Source organism: Bidens hawaiensis, unplaced genomic scaffold (genome assembly GCF_021521415.1).
Source record: "Bidens hawaiensis isolate Kalapana, Puna unplaced genomic scaffold, B.hawaiensis_p1.1 tig00008515_1, whole genome shotgun sequence".
Classification (NCBI taxonomy): domain Eukaryota; kingdom Viridiplantae; phylum Streptophyta; class Magnoliopsida; order Asterales; family Asteraceae; genus Bidens; species Bidens hawaiensis.
Genome location: NW_027491608.1, coordinates 291555 through 309043, shown reverse-complemented (window position 1 = coordinate 309043; position 17489 = coordinate 291555). Strand labels below are relative to the sequence as shown.

Below are 17489 nucleotides of genomic sequence, written 5' to 3'. Positions count from 1 at the left end.
ACCCCACTGTCAGCCTACCCAACTCCTGTAGTCCACAACTATGCCTTAACCAATCCCGCACTCCCTGCCCCACCAATTAAGAAACCCTACTCAGGAAACCTACCCTTTTGCCCAACCTGTAGACTTCATCATCCACCTCAAGTCCCATGTCGACTTTGTAACCGATGTGGCCGCGCTGGTCACATTACTGAAAACTGTAGAATCCTACCCGCCAACCCAATTGTGCCAACACCAGTCTACCCGCAGAACCTACAACCAACCTACCAAAACCCACGACCCAGATCGTGCTTTAACTGTGGTGACCCCAGTCATTTCCGGAACGCGTGCCCGAGGCTACAAGTTCAGATCACGCAAGCGAACCCGGTGAACCAGATTTCGAACCAAGTGACACGCGGACGAGATTTTAACATAACCGCGCACCAAGCGCAAGCGAATAATGACGTAGTTAATGGTACATTTTTTCTTAACGGATTTTATGCTTCGGTACTCTTTGATACTGGCGCCGATCGAAGTTTTATCTCTCGAGCGTTTGAGCAGAAACTTGCGCGACCGCGCAATGACTTAAAAGAAAATTTTTCAGTTGAATTGGCTAATGGCGAAACTGTTTTGATTAACTCCGTGATCAAGGATTGCACGCTTAACCTTAACGAAAACGATTTTCTGATCGACCTCATCCCCATGCCGCTTGGAAGCTTTGATGTTATTATTGGTATGGATTGGCTCTCGCATCATCGCGCCGAAGTTATTTGCGCCAAGAAGATGATTCGCATTCCTCGTGAAGATGGTGATCTTCATATCTACGGCGAGAAACCCTCCCGCGGTCTTAAGCTTATGTCTTGCGCCGAAGCCCGGAAACTCATGCGGAAGAAATGTGTTGCATTTTTAGCCCATGTGGTTAAGCCTGATGAAGGAAAGAAGAAACTTCGCGATATTCCTATCGTGTGTGATTTCCCTGAAGTTTTTCCTGATGATCTTCCTGGTATCCCTCCCGCTCGTGAAGTCGAGTTCCGTATTGATCTTGTCCCTGGTGCTTCCCCCGTAGCCAAATCTCCTTATCGTCTTGCACCCGCTGAAATGCAAGAATTGGCAAGTCAACTTCAAGAGCTGACCGCTAAAGGATTCATCCGCCCTAGCTCTTCGCCCTGGGGTGCTCCGGTGTTGTTCGTTAAAAAGAAAGATGGTTCGTTTCGCATGTGCATTGATTACCGCGAGTTGAACAAACTCACCATTAAAAACCGGTATCCCTTACCGCGCATAGACGACCTCTTTGATCAACTCCAAGGTGCCTCTTGTTTCTCCAAGATTGATCTCCGCTCTGGCTATCACCAGTTGCGCATCCGCGATGAAGATGTTCCAAAGACTGCTTTTCTTACTCGCTATGGCCATTTTGAATTCTTGGTCATGTCCTTCGGTTTAACTAACGCACCCGCCGTTTTCATGGATCTTATAAATCGGGTGTGTAGGCCTTTCTTGGATAAATTCGTGATTGTTTTTATCGATGACGTTCTGATTTATTCTAAGACCAAGGCCGAGCATGAGCAACATCTTCGATTGGTGTTGCAAAAGCTTCGAACCGAGCAGCTCTTTGCCAAGCTCTCCAAGTGTGAATTCTGGTCTGAAGAAGTACAGTTTCTTGGCCATGTTGTGAACAAAATGGGTATCCATGTTGACCCATCCAAAGTTGAAGCAATCAAGAACTGGATTACGCCGTCTTCTCCTACCGAGATCCGTTCATTTCTAGGCTTAGCTGGTTATTACCGGCGCTTCATTTCGAACTTTTCGAAGATCGCTTTGCCTTTAACAGCTCTAACGCACAAAGGTAAACCGTATATTTGGGGCTCGAAGCAAGAAGAAGCCTTTCTGTCGCTCAAGCAATTGTTGTGTGAAGCTCCTGTTCTTGCGCTACCCGAGGGTAATGAAGATTTTGTCGTGTATTGCGATGCATCCAACCAAGGTCTCGGATGTGTTCTTATGCAACGAGGCAAGGTTATCGCTTACGCATCAAGGCAACTTAAAGTTCACGAAAAGAATTATACAACTCACGACCTCGAACTAGGCGCAGTTGTTTTTGCCTTGAAAATCTGGAGACACTACCTTTATGGTACTAAGTGTATCCTTTACACTGACCATAAGAGCCTTCAGCATATCTTTGATCAAAAGGAACTTAACATGAGACAACGCCGATGGAACGAACTCATCAGTGATTACGATTGTGAGATCCGTTATCATCCTGGTAAAGCTAATGTGGTAGCTGATGCGCTCAGCCGTAAACCCTGCCAGCTTAACTGTGTCTTGCCGCACACGCAGCTTCACTTCGCGCCGATTGAGAACAATCTTGAGTCACGCATTCGCGATGCGCAGCAAGCATCCACCCGCAGTGGCAATCTTCGCGCCGAGTTAGCGTGTGGCGCGGAAGCACACTTTGTTCCTAATCGGAATGGAATTTTGTGTTATCTTAATCGTATCTGGATCCCTTGTGTTGAAACTCTCCGATCTGTCATACTGAGTGAAGCGCATAAAACTCGGTATTCCATTCATCCCGGCGCTGATAAGATGTACAAGGACTTGCGCATTACTTATTGGTGGCCCGGTATGAAAAAGGACATTGCTATGTTCGTAGCTAAATGCCTGACTTGTTCTAAGGTAAAAGCTGAACACCAACGCCCATCTGGTTTGCTCGAACAACCGGAAATTCCTTCGTGGAAATGGGAAGGTATTGCAATGGACTTTATTACCAAGTTACCTTTGACAGCAAGCAAACATGATAGTATTTGGGTAATAGTGGATCGTTTGACTAAGTCTGCACACTTTCTGCCCATTCGTGAAAACTACCGTGTTGAGCATCTCGCGCAGCTTTACGTCAAGGAAATTGTCTGCCGCCATGGTACTCCTTTGAGCATCATATCCGATCACGGTGGCCGTTTTATATCCCGCTTTTGGAAGTCTCTCCAATCTGCGCTAGGAACTCGTTTGGACATGAGTACAGCATATCATCCTCAGACTGACGGACAGTCTGAGCGGACTATTCAAACTCTTGAGGATATGCTCCGATCTTGTGTTCTTGATTTTGGAGGTAATTGGGATTCACACCTGCCTTTGGTTGAGTTCTCTTATAATAACAGCCATCATTCCAGTATCGGTATGGCCCCATTTGAAGCACTTTACGGTCGTAAGTGCCGTTCCCCGATTTGTTGGAGCGAAGTGGGTGAAGTTCAAATCACAGTACCCGAACTGATTCAAGAGACAACCGATAAAATCGCCAAGATCCGTGATCATCTGCTGACTGCTAGAAGCCGACAGAAGAGTTACGCAGATCGCAGGCGAAAGCCTCTCGAATTTCTAGTTGGTGATCTTGTTCTCCTCAAAGTGTCGCCTTGGAAGGGTGTTATCCGCTTTGGGAAGAAAGGTAAGCTTGCTCCTCAATATGTTGGACCATTCAAGATTCTCGCGCGTATAGGAAAAGTTGCCTACAGACTTGACCTGCCGCCTGCGCTCAGCAATGTGCATCCAACGTTCCATGTATCCAATCTCAAGAAGTGTTTAGCTGACGAGAACCTTCACATTCCGCTTGATGAAGTTCAAGTTGATGAATCTATGCATTTCGTTGAGAAGCCTGTTGAGGTTATGGATCGTGAGGTAAAGCAAACCAAGCGCAGTCGTATCCCTATTGTTAAAATTCGATGGGAGTCCAAGCGCGGAGCCGAGTTTACATGGGAAAGGGAAGATCAAGTACCCGCACCTGTTCTCTGCGCAACCTACTTCGAGATAAATTTCGGGACGAAATTTCTTAAAGTAGGGGAGACTGTAACATCTGCCCTGATCCGACCCGACCCAGGTACCCGTTTCTCTGACCCGATCTCTTTTTGTTTTGATTTTATATTTATTTATTTTACTTAGTATGTATTCCTTCCCGCCTTTTTCTCTTCCTTCCCGCTGTTCCGTTCCTCTTCTCTTTTCTTTCCGCCCTTCTCTCTTTCCGCCTTCTTTTCTCTTGTCCCCGTCCCGCCTTCTTCTCTCTTGTTGCCGTCCCGCCTTGTTCCTTCTCTTCCAACTCCTTGCTTGTCCTTTGGTTCTTCCCGCCTAAGGATGTCTGCGCAGCCCCACGCGCCAGACTCCTTACAAGGAAACCTGCGTGAAGACCGGCTGTTCTTAGGCGAACTGTTCCCGCAGCACGCTAAGGACCGTGGTTCTTCCCGCAGCGCGCGAAGGATTTGCAATTCTTCCCGCAGTGCGTTAAGGTTCTGTTCGTGCGTGTGACCTTCCCGCATGCGCAGCCTCCTCGCACTAGCCTTGTATCTTTTCTTCTGTTTTATCCTACCGTTTATCTTTTGTGATATCTTATCCTTTGAGTTGTTGACCTAACCTGCTTTATGTCTGAAAAGCCATTTTCGGCGCAGCATGCGCACCAACCCCATTGGTTGGCAGAAAAAGTGACTGACACAATCTTTTGAGATCTGCTTTTCCATGCTTTGACCTGTACCTTTTCCTGACACCTCCCATGCCTTTTTACTGTTCCCTTTTGCTTTTCCCTGCCGCGTATCTTTTGCTTTTCTGATCTTTTGCTTTTGATATCTTTTGCTTTTGGAATCTTTTACTTTTGGAGATCTTTTCCTCTTTTCTAGGGATTGTGTTCCGTAGGGTTTCCCTATAAATATTAATATTATTTTCCTAACACTTCACACACAAACACATTAACTCTCCTGTTTCTCCCTAGCCTTCTGCCGTTATCCTCCTGCCGTCTTCCTCTCTTCGCCTCCGTTTTCTTCTCCGTCTTCTCCCTGCCTTCCGGTAATATATTATATATAATAATTTACTATTAATTATGCTAACTTATATTCAAGACTTAAAACCGATTGTTAAAACAATAATATTTAATTATAGGTTAACTTTGCTTGTTTGGTTCTTACTTTATCTTTCTACCCACCGATTATCATGTGAGTTATCTCGTACCTAATCCCTTTTTATTTTAATGTTTTGGGATGTTCATGTGTTCATACAAACTTGAGTCTTAAACCTATTTATGAACTTTAGTCGCGCAGTATCCCATGTGTTATGGATATTTACTTGGCTGTTATTTGTATGTGTGTATCATTAACCGCTGTGGTCGGCCTATTCCGCAGTTTTCATGGATCCATTAGATGAACACGGGAGACCTATCGTTTACGGTTTCTTTTGTTTACACTTGCACAGTTTTCTTGTTTTTGTGCTCAATTGGGAGCACGGATTGAACTACATACTATGAATCTTAGGCTTGGTCACAATCTGATTTCACCTTTGTTAAATACCAGATTAACATATGTTGCGCGCAGATTTACTGTTATCTATGATTATCTATTAAACTTGATTTCTCACCAACACGCAAGTGTTTGACGTTTATTTTAACACATGTTCAGGTTTGCAGTAGCTGTTTTGGAGCTTGAGGACACATAGGATGTTTTCTTTTATTTTGGACCTAGATTAAAATGTAACAAGACAAGTTTATGTTATTGAATGTTATAATTTATAATATTGAATTATGTTGACTTATGTTATCTTATGCCTACGCTGCGTGAGCGCGATAAATGTGTATTAATAAATATTGACACCAAATAGTGTCACGAGTAATGAAACAATATGTGGCGCCCCGATGTATAATCCGCCTTTGGTCGGGGTGTTACATGTGGTCTTCATAGACGGGATGCATCTGTATAACGGTTAATGGTTAGGGGTGTTCCCGTCTTTACAATGCAATTGATAAGTGTGTTCCCGTCTTTGGGGACGGGATAAACAAGTCATAAGCCGGGATATTCATGTCTTACAGACGTGATATACTAGTGTTAAAGACAAGATGTACATGTCTTACAGATGGGATAAATAAGTGTTAGAGACGGGATATTCATGTCTTGAAGATGTGATAAACAAATGTTAAACACGGGATATGGATGTTCATGTCTTAAAGGCGTGATAAACAAGTGTTAAAGACGGGATATGGATATTCATGTCTTACAGACGTGATAAACAAGTGTCAAAGACAAGATATATACGTTGTAGATGACATCTATTATACATACTTTTATTAATTTTTTAGAACACTATACTGATATAGTATATATAAGGAATGAGTTTTCAAACTTTATGAAATGAACAAATTTTTTTTTGAGAACAAATGAAGTTATTACAGCATGCTTTAATAGTAAATATGTGATTTTTTCAACGAAAAAAAAAAATTTAATAACTACCCCATCTTCAAAGACGGGAACACGATTGTTAGTTGTCCTGTAAAGACATGAATATCCCGTCTTTAACACTTGTTCATCACGTCTGTAAGACATGTATATCCCGTCTTATCACTTTTTATCCCGTTTTTAAGACGTAGAACACACTTGTCAGTTGTCTTGTAAAGACAAGAACACCACTAACCATTAACTCGGCTTTATACAGATGCATCCCGGCTATAAAGACAACATACATTAATAACTCGTCTGTAAATGCACGTGACACATTTCTATTAGTTTTCCTAACCCGTCTTTTGTCAGCTTTTATCCCGTCTCTGTAAACATGGTCAAAGAAACATTCCTGGAATTAAAGATTAGAGAAGACAAAATTTGAAAAAGAAATTAAAAAAAAGGACATTTTTAGGATTTTCCTTTCCCAATTTATCTAGGAGAAAAAGAAAATAAATTATAAGAATAAAGAAAAGAGAAAAGTAATTTTATTTCGTTGAACCCTCTCATCGATCTTTTCCCCAATTATTCTCATTACTCCTTTCGCAATCTAAATGGGTGGAAATTTCTGACACAACCTGAAAACCCGACACGAACCCGACACGAAATTTGTGGGTTTGGGTTTGGTCTAATCGGGTTCGGGTCAGTTTTAGGTCGAACCCGTTGACATGTTAGTTAATCCGGTCGGGTTCGGGTCAACCCTTCGGGTCAACGGGTTGACCCGTATATTCTATTAATAGAAAAATTTAGGGTAGATTGTGCCAATATAGATATAGTTTAATAGATAAAATGCAATTTTGAACAAATTATTCTCGTGAGTTATGCTTTTTTGGATTTCTCAATACCCAAATCCACAAAACGATTTTATTTGTCAATTTTACTTCTTGATCGTTAGTTTCCATGACAATAATTTACTTTTCTTTCCATTTATTTTATTTACCGTACCCACTGAATTTTTTTTTCCATTATTGTTGTACAGTAGCATTAATTTTGTAAGTAATGATTTTTGCTTTCTATTTCTTTCTTTATATTTATTTTATTTTTTAATTTTATAGAAACAATAAAAATAAAGTTAAAATAAAATAAAAATTTTTTTAGGTCAAATGGGTCTGGTTCGGGTCGACCTTATAAATTTTGGGTCGTGTTCGGGTTAGTATTCTCAACCTGATTTTCAGGTCGGGTCGGGTTCAGGTCAGTATTTTATTTTCGGGTTCGGGTCGGGTTGACCTTGTGACCTGCTAACCTGACCCATTTTCCACCCTTGTCTAACAATAAGACTTGTCTCTTTGTTTATTATTTACGGTATAAACTGTTGCTCCCACAACCATGGACGGTGCATCTTCATCGTCTTCATGCTCGTGGTATACTGCTCCAGCTACTCTCGGATGCACGTATGATGTGTTTTTGAGTTTCCGAGGGGAAGACACTCGAAACAACTTTGTGGGTCATCTTTATGAAGCTCTTAATCAGGCGGGAATATACACGTTTAAGGATGATGAGAACCTACAGAGAGGGAAACCCATCTCCCCTGAACTTCTGAAAGCAATCGAAGAGTCAATGGTTTCAGTGGTTGTCTTCTCAAAAAATTATGCAAACTCTTGTTGGTGTTTGGATGAACTTGTGAAGATCATCGAATGTCAGGATAGTATGGGACAGAGGGTGCTGCCAGTGTTCTATGACGTGGAACCGCGTGACGTGCGTGGCCAAAAAAGAAGTTTTCAAACAGCATTCCTTGAACATGAAGTGAATTTCGTAGACGATGTTGAGAAAGTGAATAGGTGGAGGGACGCTTTAAAGACCGCTGCCAATTTATCTGGATGGGATGTATCCAGAACGGCCAATGGGTTAGTTCGCTTGCTCTATCGTTTTAAATTACAGTACTTTAAGGCTGTCAACAACGATTTACCAAAATTTGTTCATTGAGTTGCTCTTTTGCTGCTAAACATACAGGCGTGAAATTGAATGTATCAAGCAAATTGTAAGAACTGTCTCGAGCTATACTGAACCTCGTCTAGAAGAAAATCTGATTGGAATGGAATCACGGATACGTCATTTGAAGTTGTTGTTAGATAAAGGGGGTGATGATGTTTGCTTTATTGGAATATGGGGAATGGGAGGAATAGGCAAGACAACAATTGCCAGAGCCTTGTATCGTCAAATCTCGTATGAGTTTGAGGGTAGTAGCTTTCTAAAAGATGTTAGAGAAAATGGTTCTGATACGAGAGGTCTGAAATCTTTACAAGAGAAGCTTCTTTCAGAAATCTTAATGCAAGAACATTTTAAAGTAAAGGATTGTGATGATGGAATGTGTCAGATTCAGAGAAGACTCGGCCGTAAGAAGGTTCTTGTTGTTCTCGATGATGTTGATAATATTGAGCAACTGCAGTTCTTAGCTGGTGCTCGTGACTGGTTTGGCCATGGTAGTTAAATTATAATAACAGTGAGAGACAAGCATTTGTTATGTGATGCACAAGAGATATATGCACCTGAATTGTTAGGGGAAATGGAAGCAATGAGGCTCTTTATTGATTTGCATTTAAAGCAAACAGCCCTCCAGAAACGTATAAGAAGCTATCAGGTGATGTAGTAAGTCATACCGGTCTCCTTCCTTTAGCCATCAAAATTTTAGGCTCTCATTTCCGTAGTAAAAGTTTAAATTTCTGGAAAAGTGAGTTGAAAGTTTTGACCAAAACACCACATAATGATGTCAACAAAGTTCTAAAGGTAAGTTATGATGGATTGAGTAGCCTTCAACAGAAAATATTCTTACACATTGCATGTCTCTTCAAAGGCAAGGAAGTACATCTTGTCACTAGAATTCTTGATGCCATTGGTTTAGAAGCTGTAAGTGGAATAACCGTGCTGGTTGGAAAATCGCTTTTGAGCATCTCAAATGGATTTCTTAAAATGCATGATCTTATTCAAGAGATGGGTCAGTGTATTGTCCTTGAATGCTATCCAAACACCATGGTATGGCTTCCAGAGAAAATTGAAGAAGTAATGACAACAGTCAATGTAAGCACTGTTTTTTAATGCTAGATAGCAACTTAGTTTGCTATGGGCGTCTCTGCTCTTTTGTTTCTGAAAATGATTGTAAGGCTTTGATTTCTTTACACATGGAAATAATGGTTGTAAAAAACAACATTGATCTGTTCAAACAACTGTATTTTTGTATTCTCAAATATACATGGACATAACTTATTGTTGTTATTTGCAGATTTTAGAGGCAGTTGAAGTCATGTTGTTGGGTGAGCACAATAATAGCCCAATTGTCTGTTGTAGTGCAGAACTTTGGAAAAGCATGAAGAAACTGAGGCTCCTTGAAGTTAAAGGGTCATTCACTTCCAGTGAGCCTACATATTTTCCCAATAAGTTAAGATGGCTTAGCTGGAACCAGTACCCATTTGATTCTTTGAGAATAACAAGAGACATGACCAAGATTGTTGGCCTTCAAATGATGCGTGGTTCGTTGAGAAATCTACAGATGGAGCAACAGGTACCATTCTTGTTAATCCATAAATTTTTTTGTGCGAGTCTTACATTGACCTTAATGTAGCAAATGTCATCTATATCCGCCAGGTCATCTTCCCCAACCTCAAGTATATTAATCTACAGGGTTCAAACGTGACAATGTTTCCCAGTGTCTCAGGGGCACCAAACCTTGAGTGGCTAAATTTGTCACAGTGTACTTTTGCGGAGGTTCACGAGTCTGTTTTTTGTCACGGAAAGATCATTTACTTGAATTTGAGTTATTGTTACCATATTCGGATTCTCCCATCCAAAATAAATATGAAATCTCTACAGACTCTGCTTCTTAATAACTGTGACCGTCTCAAAACATTCCCAGATGTCTCCACGGGTATGGAGAAGTTGTCAGTTTTAGCAATTGATTCTTGTGGAAGCATACATGCATTACCATCATCAGTGAAACTTTTGACTGGCCTTACCACTTTGACTATGCAAGGATGTTTTCAACTAGGTAATTGTCATGGTAAACTAGCAAAACGGCTTAGTCAGGGTTCCTTTCATTTAGCTTCTTTGAGGGTACTGGATCTTAGTCAGAACCTTCTATATGACATCTTCCCCAGTAATCTACATACTGCATGGCCCTCTTTAGAAGAGCTTGTTCTAGATGGGAATAAGTTCACCAGGCTACCTGCAACAATCTCTCGACTCTCACATCTCAAATACCTTGACCTGAGTTACTGCGTCTTCCTCAAAGATTTGCCTGTGCTTCCATCACTTACTCAAGTTCTGAAGGCAAATGGTTGCACATCTTTGAAAAATATTGAAGATTTGTCTAATAGATATAAGTGGTTGTTTAAGATCTCAGTCAGTGGCTGTCCCATCCTGGACGACATTGAGAGTCAAAGCCACATTGCTAATATGTTGATGCAACCTTTTGTCCAGGTATCTTCTTCATCTTAATTAATTACTAATTAGTGTATCCTGATCCTGATATGTACATAACACTAATTGTTTAGTATAGTTAAAGTAAATGTTTATGTTTGTGGATTCAGAAATGTGCTGATGTGAATCATCGATTAAGTATCATGGTTCCTGGAAGCACAATTCCCAACTGGTTCAACAAGCGAGATTGGATAACAAGATCAAACTGTATTTACCTCAAAGCCAGATCTCCAAAATGAAAGGCCTGGCCTTATGCTGTAATCTACCAGCAGACCAAGGATTATTTACAATCAAGTTCAAATCGTCAAATGCAGGGAAGGTGATTTCTAGTCCAGCAGATGCTGCCACATGTGCAGACTGTATATGGACTGGATATATGTCGATGGATATCGTTGGGAAACTATGTCATGGTTTTGAATCTGAACATCTTTTCATAAGTTTTGAATCATTTAATTCTGTCATAGAATGTGGTGCTTGTGTCGTGTACGAAAAAGATATTAAAAAAATGAGAGGAATTGGATCATGGATATCAGATTACGATGAATTGGGTAGGATTGAACATCACAGTGCAACGAGTGAGGAATTGCAGCATGGAAGATGGTCACGCCCTAGTTATTCCTTCAAATACCGGAAAAGCAGTGACCGTGACCATAACTTGGTTACTGTTTTTGTATAATTTGATTTGATTATCTTAGGTAGTCAAGCGTCTCAAATGTCTTTAATCAATGTGATATTGTGATCATATGGCATCTTTAATCGCGTATTTGAGCTAATGCGAGAACCAGATGATGTTTCGTGGGGTGTGCTAATGACAGGATTTGCACTTAATGGGTGTCACTATGAAGTTCTGGAATTATTTGATCAGATGAAAAACAATAATCTGAATGTAAATATGGTGTCGGTTATAAGTGCTTTATACGCAGCTGGTGAAACAAAAGATTTAGTGAAAGGAAGAATGATTCATGAATGTATCAAGAAAAACAAGTTTGAATCTGATATTCGTGTGTCTACTGCACTTGTAACAATGTATGTAAAGTGCGGTGAGTTGAAAAAGGCGCATGATTTATTTAACAGTCTATCTGGAAAAGATATGGTGGCATGGTCTGCAGTTATTGCAGCATTTGCACAATCTGGTTATCACGAAGAAGCGATTTCTCTGTTTTGTGATATGCTGTATGCAGGTTTTAAACCAAGTATGGTAACGATAGTTGGTGTTCTTCCAGCTTGTGCAGAGTTGTGCTTTAAGAGATTAGGAAAGAGTGTGCATTGCTATTCGATTAAACACGATATGGTTTGTGATATTTCTATAGAAACTTCCCTAGTGGCCATGTATGCTAAATTTGATGATTTTACATCAGCAATGGCTGTTTTTGACAGAATGGTTTACAAAGAAGTGGTTGCATGGAATGCTTTAATTAATCGGTATGCTCAAATTGGAGAGGCTAATCTTGCAATGAAGATGTTTTGTAGATTACAATTGACCGAGGTGCGCCCTGACCCTGGGACCGTTGTAGGTGTGGTTTCAGCATCAGCTCACTTAGCCGATCTTAACCTTGGAACCAGCATTCACGGGTTAGTTATGAAATGTGGGTTTGAATCAGATTGTCATGTAAATAATGCTCTTATTGACATGTATTCCAAAAGCCGAAGCCTTTCCTCTGCTGAACTGTTGTTTGGTTTGACCAAAAGTCAAGATCAGGTTCTATGGAACGTAATGATTGGAGCGTATATGCGAAATGGGTGTGCTCAAGAATCCATTTATACATTTCACCAAATGAAATACGAAGGTTTTCGACCTAGTTTAGTCACATTTGTTAGCACACTCCCTGCAGTGGCTCATTTAGCAGCCATAAAGGAAGGTACATCTCTGCATGCTACCATATTCCGTATGGGTTTTACTTCTAATACCATTATTTTAAACGGTCTAATCGACATGTATTCAAAATGTGGGCGTGTTGATTTATCAGAGGCGGTTTTCAATGAAATTAAAGATAAAGATACCGTATCATGGAATGTAATGCTGGCTGGATACGCGTTAAATGGGAGTGTGGATTGTGCGTTTGATTTCTTTTCACGTATGCAAAGTAATCTTGTGGAAATCGATCCTGTGTCATTCTTAAGCTTGTTATCTGCTTGTAGACACGCGGGTTTAGTTAACGAGGGCAAACATGTGTTCAACTTAATGAAAGAAAAACACAATATTGAACCAAAGTTGGAACACTATGCCTGTATGGTGGATTTTCTAGGAAGAGCGGGCTTGTTTGCAGAGATTTCGCGTAATAAAGAATTATTACAGAAAGACTACAAAAAGAAAATAACATATAATGATACCCTACAAGAATAACCACATGATGAATAAGTATAATTGGTGTTAACCATTCGTAATTCATTATTTGTTTCCCCTATAGTTAGTATTGAATTAATTGATTTTTCCATTAACACACAAAAAAAACCTACTAGTCCAAGTATTTAATGTGATTACTTTTCTTGATACCTTCATAAATGCAAAATTTGGAGTGCCTCGACATAAAGAATAAATATTACAGAAAAACAGTTGACATAACGATATTATTGAATAAATATACATTGTTAGCATTTAATTCTTAACTTCATTCCAACGGTTCCGATAAACGAATCTCTAAAACGCCAGGTTCATTTTTTGGTGAAAGGCACCGGTGATAACTCTACACGTTCACTTAAAGCCATTTCAAAAACTTTTAGATCAACTTGTTTGTGAAAAGACACCTCATAACATTCTAATGTGAATGGGTTCAAATTCTCAACACAGAAAAGAAAATATGAGTATGTAACCAGGTCAGGAGATTTACCTGTTAAGTATTTCTTCCGGTGTAGATTGTCGTGAATGTTCGAGGTATTGTTTTGAAGAAATTGAAAAAAGAAAAAAGGCAAATAAAAAGCTGAGTCATATTAAAACCCCTGTTGTCCAATTTCTTCTTCATAAACCCTAACGACAACATACCAAAACCAACGCAAAAATGGCGGAGTATCTGGACATGTCACTGGATGACATCATCAAGAAGAACAAAAAACCCGAAAGATCCGATACCAAAACCACTTTCAGAGGCGGTCACGGCTGGACCCGCGATTCGGAGCCCCGGCCCTACCAGACGTGTTGACAACCGAGCTCCAGCTCGTACCAAACCCTACTACGTCCCACAGGTGGTGTTTTAGCTTTTTAGGGTTTTTGTTTTGTGTATTTTATAATCATTTCTACGTTCTGTTACGTTTTGTTCACTGTTAACGGTTTTGATTGTAGGCTTTTCATGCGCAAACTATGCTGGTTCCAGGGGAGTCGAATGCCGAAGCAGGGACGAAGCTTTACATCTCGAATCTCGACTGTGAAGTTACTAATGAGGATATTAGGGTAAAATATTTACAATTATGTGGATTGTGTCTGGTTAATTTTGTTGATGAAGTTGTATTCTGATATCACGGGTTATTAAGATAATATGTTGGTTAGGCGAGTTTTGTTAATGATAGTATAGCACATTAGTGTTTATGTTAATGTTAAGTGCCTTTTCGTTCTGGTTCGAGCTTATTTTGTTGTTATCGAGGTGTTAAAGAATAGTATTTAACAGATATGTGTTTCTTTATGAAATTAAAAACATAGAAAAAAGGAAGTAAAACTGGTTAAATTGTGACGGTGCAGGGCGATTGGTGTTATAGGAAAGGTGTAAGAATTGGAGTTTGCTGGAAGTTTTGTTCTGTTTTTGTTTTTATATATGTAAGTTATGCAACTAAATACAATACAAGAAGAGGTTGGATATCTTGATGGATGTTATCTTACTTTTCTCAAACTCTAGTTTTCGGCGTGCATCTTTAATTTGTTTTCATGAAGACCTACAAACTCAATATTGTTTAAGATTTAGTGTTATGAAAGTCTCGAGACACAATAAATGTGCATGATATCTTCCCTAATTATAGAATTATCTAGTATTAAATACTCTGTATAGGTCTTGTGGCAAGATTGGTGCACCAGCGTTACTAAGTTCTGTCATTGCTTGACTGACTTATGCTGTTGTATATAAAGATATTTGGTTAACAAAATTATTTACGGGTTTTGCTGGCTATTTTGAGCTAAAATCTATTCGTTTTTTTCTATATTTTAACTGTTGATCTTATGTAAGCATGCTGTGAAAGTTGATCAAGTAAAGAGTATGCTATGAAATAAAGTAATAAACATGTGACATTTCTTGATGTATTCACTTAAGTGTATGAGATAGACACATGTTGTATTTTCTTGATATTTGCTTCAAATACATGATTAGTTTTGAAAGTATTTATGAGTTGTACTTTGTTGTAAGCTTTTACCCAGACATTTTTTAATACGTGATGACTGATGCTATACATATTCTAGAACAATACTCTTTAAACTAAGAATTATACTATCGCTATTACTAGTTGCGTGTGTATATTAGGTATATCTGTCTAAAGAAATAGATGATCGTCTTATCAGTATAAACAGATTTTAAATTGGATATACATAATACCATATGTTTACTGAAATTTTTTTTATTGATTCTGGAGTTTTTGGCTTATAATAAAGTGCGTCATGTTGTACATGTATATAATATATTTGTATTTCATGTTATTTGTGCACATGATTGGTTCAAAATCTTGTCGTATCACTTTGTATGTTTTAGAGGTGCCACAGCATATTAATTTGAAATCAAGTAAATTCTGAAATATGTAAGTAACGTCAAGAGTGTCTAATCATTCTTTCAAAATTCATTTGGGTTTTTTTTTCTTCTTTAGAAGAATGCAATGCACTATCTTTCCCCTTTCGCATCCTACTCATGTGGCTCATCTACAGGTGCTGTTTTCAGATGTTGGTGAACTGAAATGCTACTCGGTTCATTGTGATAGAAGTGGAAGATCAAAGGTATATCAGTTTTGCAGTGTCAAAAGTGTAACCTTTGATATGGGTCAAATGGGTTGGGGTGACCTACACACACTTGTCTTTCTCTTTTTGTTTTTAATATCTATAGTTTATATGAAATGGATATCTATAAGTGTTTAATGATGTTAATATGATTAGTTAACTGCTTTGCTACAATGATAATCTAAATAGTGAAACCAAACTAATTCCGGTGGTTTTTGCATTGTGAATACGCATTGACTTTTGACTTGTTCAACCCTTTTTCATTTTAGCTAGTTTTTCTAAGTTCACTCATTTGACCCCTTAGAGGCAAATTTTAACCCAGTTTGACCCATGTTGTCTCCCAGGGAACTGCGGAGGTGGTGTGCATGCGCCAGTCAGATGCAGTGGCAGCAATGAAGAGATATAACAATGTACGGCTGGATGGCATGTACGGCTGGATGGCAAACCTATTAGACTTGAATTGGTTGGAGTGAGCATCTTGACTCCTGTTCCAGTTCCTCCAAAGCAAAAGGGTAGTTTGGGAAGTAATCCCATCAGTCCTTCTCGAGGGTATAAATTCTGTTATCCCACAAATAATTATTTCCACCCGTAACACAAATTACCACAAGTAATCACATTCACTGTGTTCTTTTTCTTTATATACTTGTGTTTTAACTAGACACATATGTTTTATTTGTATGTTTGACAGCATCCAAGGTAGAATTGTTGGAAGAGGGCAAGCACGTGGTGGTAGTAATGTGTCTCATCGTGTATCTGAAAAGGATCATGGCGGAGGTCAAAAACGTCCGGAGAAGTTATCAGCTGATGAACTGGATGCCGATTTGGAGAGGTATCGTCTACAAGCAATGCGTATAAACTGAGAATTACCATACTCTTGATGAGTTCATTTGAAACCAAACCAAGATTACTTGTTGTCTAGTAGGTATGTGGAATATTAACAGATAGTTAAAGACCAACAAACTGACTGGCAGGCAATTAAGTTTTGATATGTGATTCACATATTATGATGATTAGTGGCACATATTTGTTAACCTTCTAACTTTTGGTGGCATATGATATGCAATTATGCATAGTGCAATCTTATGATGATTAATGTTTGGTATTTTTGTGTTCAATTTGGATTCTGGTTTTTCTCATTTTAAAAGGCTAGTTAATGACCTTGATAGAGGTTCGAAGGTGAAGACATGTATTAGCAGTATGTTGTGGTCAGATTGAGACAATAGAGTGAGGCTTGTTTGATTATGGTAAAACTAAGCTCTATCTATTTCGAAAGGGCGTTTAAAATGTGTGAGTTAGGTTATTGCTATAATGTTAAATTGAGTCGTACTGTTGGACTCATTGGTATTTGGTAACATAACTTAAATCTAAAAGTAAACGAGTCTATATTGCTTCTCAAAAGGAATTTAACGAGAAACTACTATTGGTTAGTACAAGAATAAAGTCAAGTTGACCTAAACCTGTATTGACTTTTATCTTTTTGACAAATCTTTGTCTAACGATACCAAGAACAATTCCTCTCTCTCAGCAACTTTGTCATGAGTCGCTAAAAAAAATACTAAGAACAAGATTGCAAGATCCAAAAGAAACATATATTTGTTGTTTTATGCTAAACTAACAACTTGAGGTATAATGTTTGTTGATTCCTGCTGTGCACTTGTGCCATACTGACTAGAGAAGAGAGACGTGTGTGCAATGTTGTAAAAATCCCGATTGATCACTGATTAATCGCCGATTAATCAAAATTCTGATCCTACCAATTTTTGTCCGATTAATCAAAAATCGGTGACGTCATTTGTAAATTTAGAAAGCTTTTGAAAAAATTATATAATTTTTGAAAATTACATGTAAAAATGTGTACATGTATGTATAATTATTAAATATTGTATATAAAAATGTGTATATATGTATAAACATGGAAATTACATACAAAAATGTTTATATGTATATGAAACTGAAAATTACATATAGGAATT

General features: G+C 38.9%; 2 protein-coding genes and 1 pseudogene across 2 annotated transcripts; all 3 read left to right on the top strand.

Annotated features, from left to right (window-relative positions):
• Positions 1 to 7529: 7529 nt before the first annotated feature.
• On the top strand, positions 7530 to 11289 carry LOC143529229 (TMV resistance protein N-like). The gene is made up of 7 exons (XM_077025057.1): positions 7530 to 8047; positions 8154 to 8623; positions 8746 to 9218; positions 9421 to 9699; positions 9783 to 10613; positions 10724 to 10820; positions 10928 to 11289. Exons 1-7 carry the CDS (start codon positions 7530 to 7532, stop codon positions 11287 to 11289), a joined length of 3030 nt encoding a protein of 1009 aa, XP_076881172.1.
• Positions 11290 to 11385: 96 nt separating this feature from the next.
• Positions 11386 to 12957, top strand: LOC143529228 (pentatricopeptide repeat-containing protein At2g39620-like). Its single transcript, XM_077025056.1, has one exon. The coding sequence runs from the start codon at positions 11386 to 11388 to the stop codon at positions 12955 to 12957; it is 1572 nt and encodes a 523-aa protein (XP_076881171.1).
• A 652-nt stretch (positions 12958 to 13609) lies between these two features.
• Positions 13610 to 16376, top strand: LOC143529227 (THO complex subunit 4B-like; annotated as a pseudogene).
• The last annotated feature ends 1113 nt before the right edge of the window (positions 16377 to 17489 follow it).

Bases quoted from the DNA above. Each gene is read 5' to 3' on its own strand.
- LOC143529229 (XM_077025057.1), top strand. From the start codon at position 7,530: ATGGACGGTGCATCTTCATCGTCTTCATGCTCGTGGTATACTGCTCCA. The intron at 8,048-8,153 runs GTTAGTTCGCTT...CTAAACATACAG, and splicing joins GTATCCAGAACGGCCAATGG to GCGTGAAATTGAATGTATCA. The intron at 9,700-9,782 runs GTACCATTCTTG...TATATCCGCCAG, and splicing joins ATCTACAGATGGAGCAACAG to GTCATCTTCCCCAACCTCAA.
- LOC143529228 (XM_077025056.1), top strand. From the start codon at position 11,386: ATGCGAGAACCAGATGATGTTTCGTGGGGTGTGCTAATGACAGGATTT.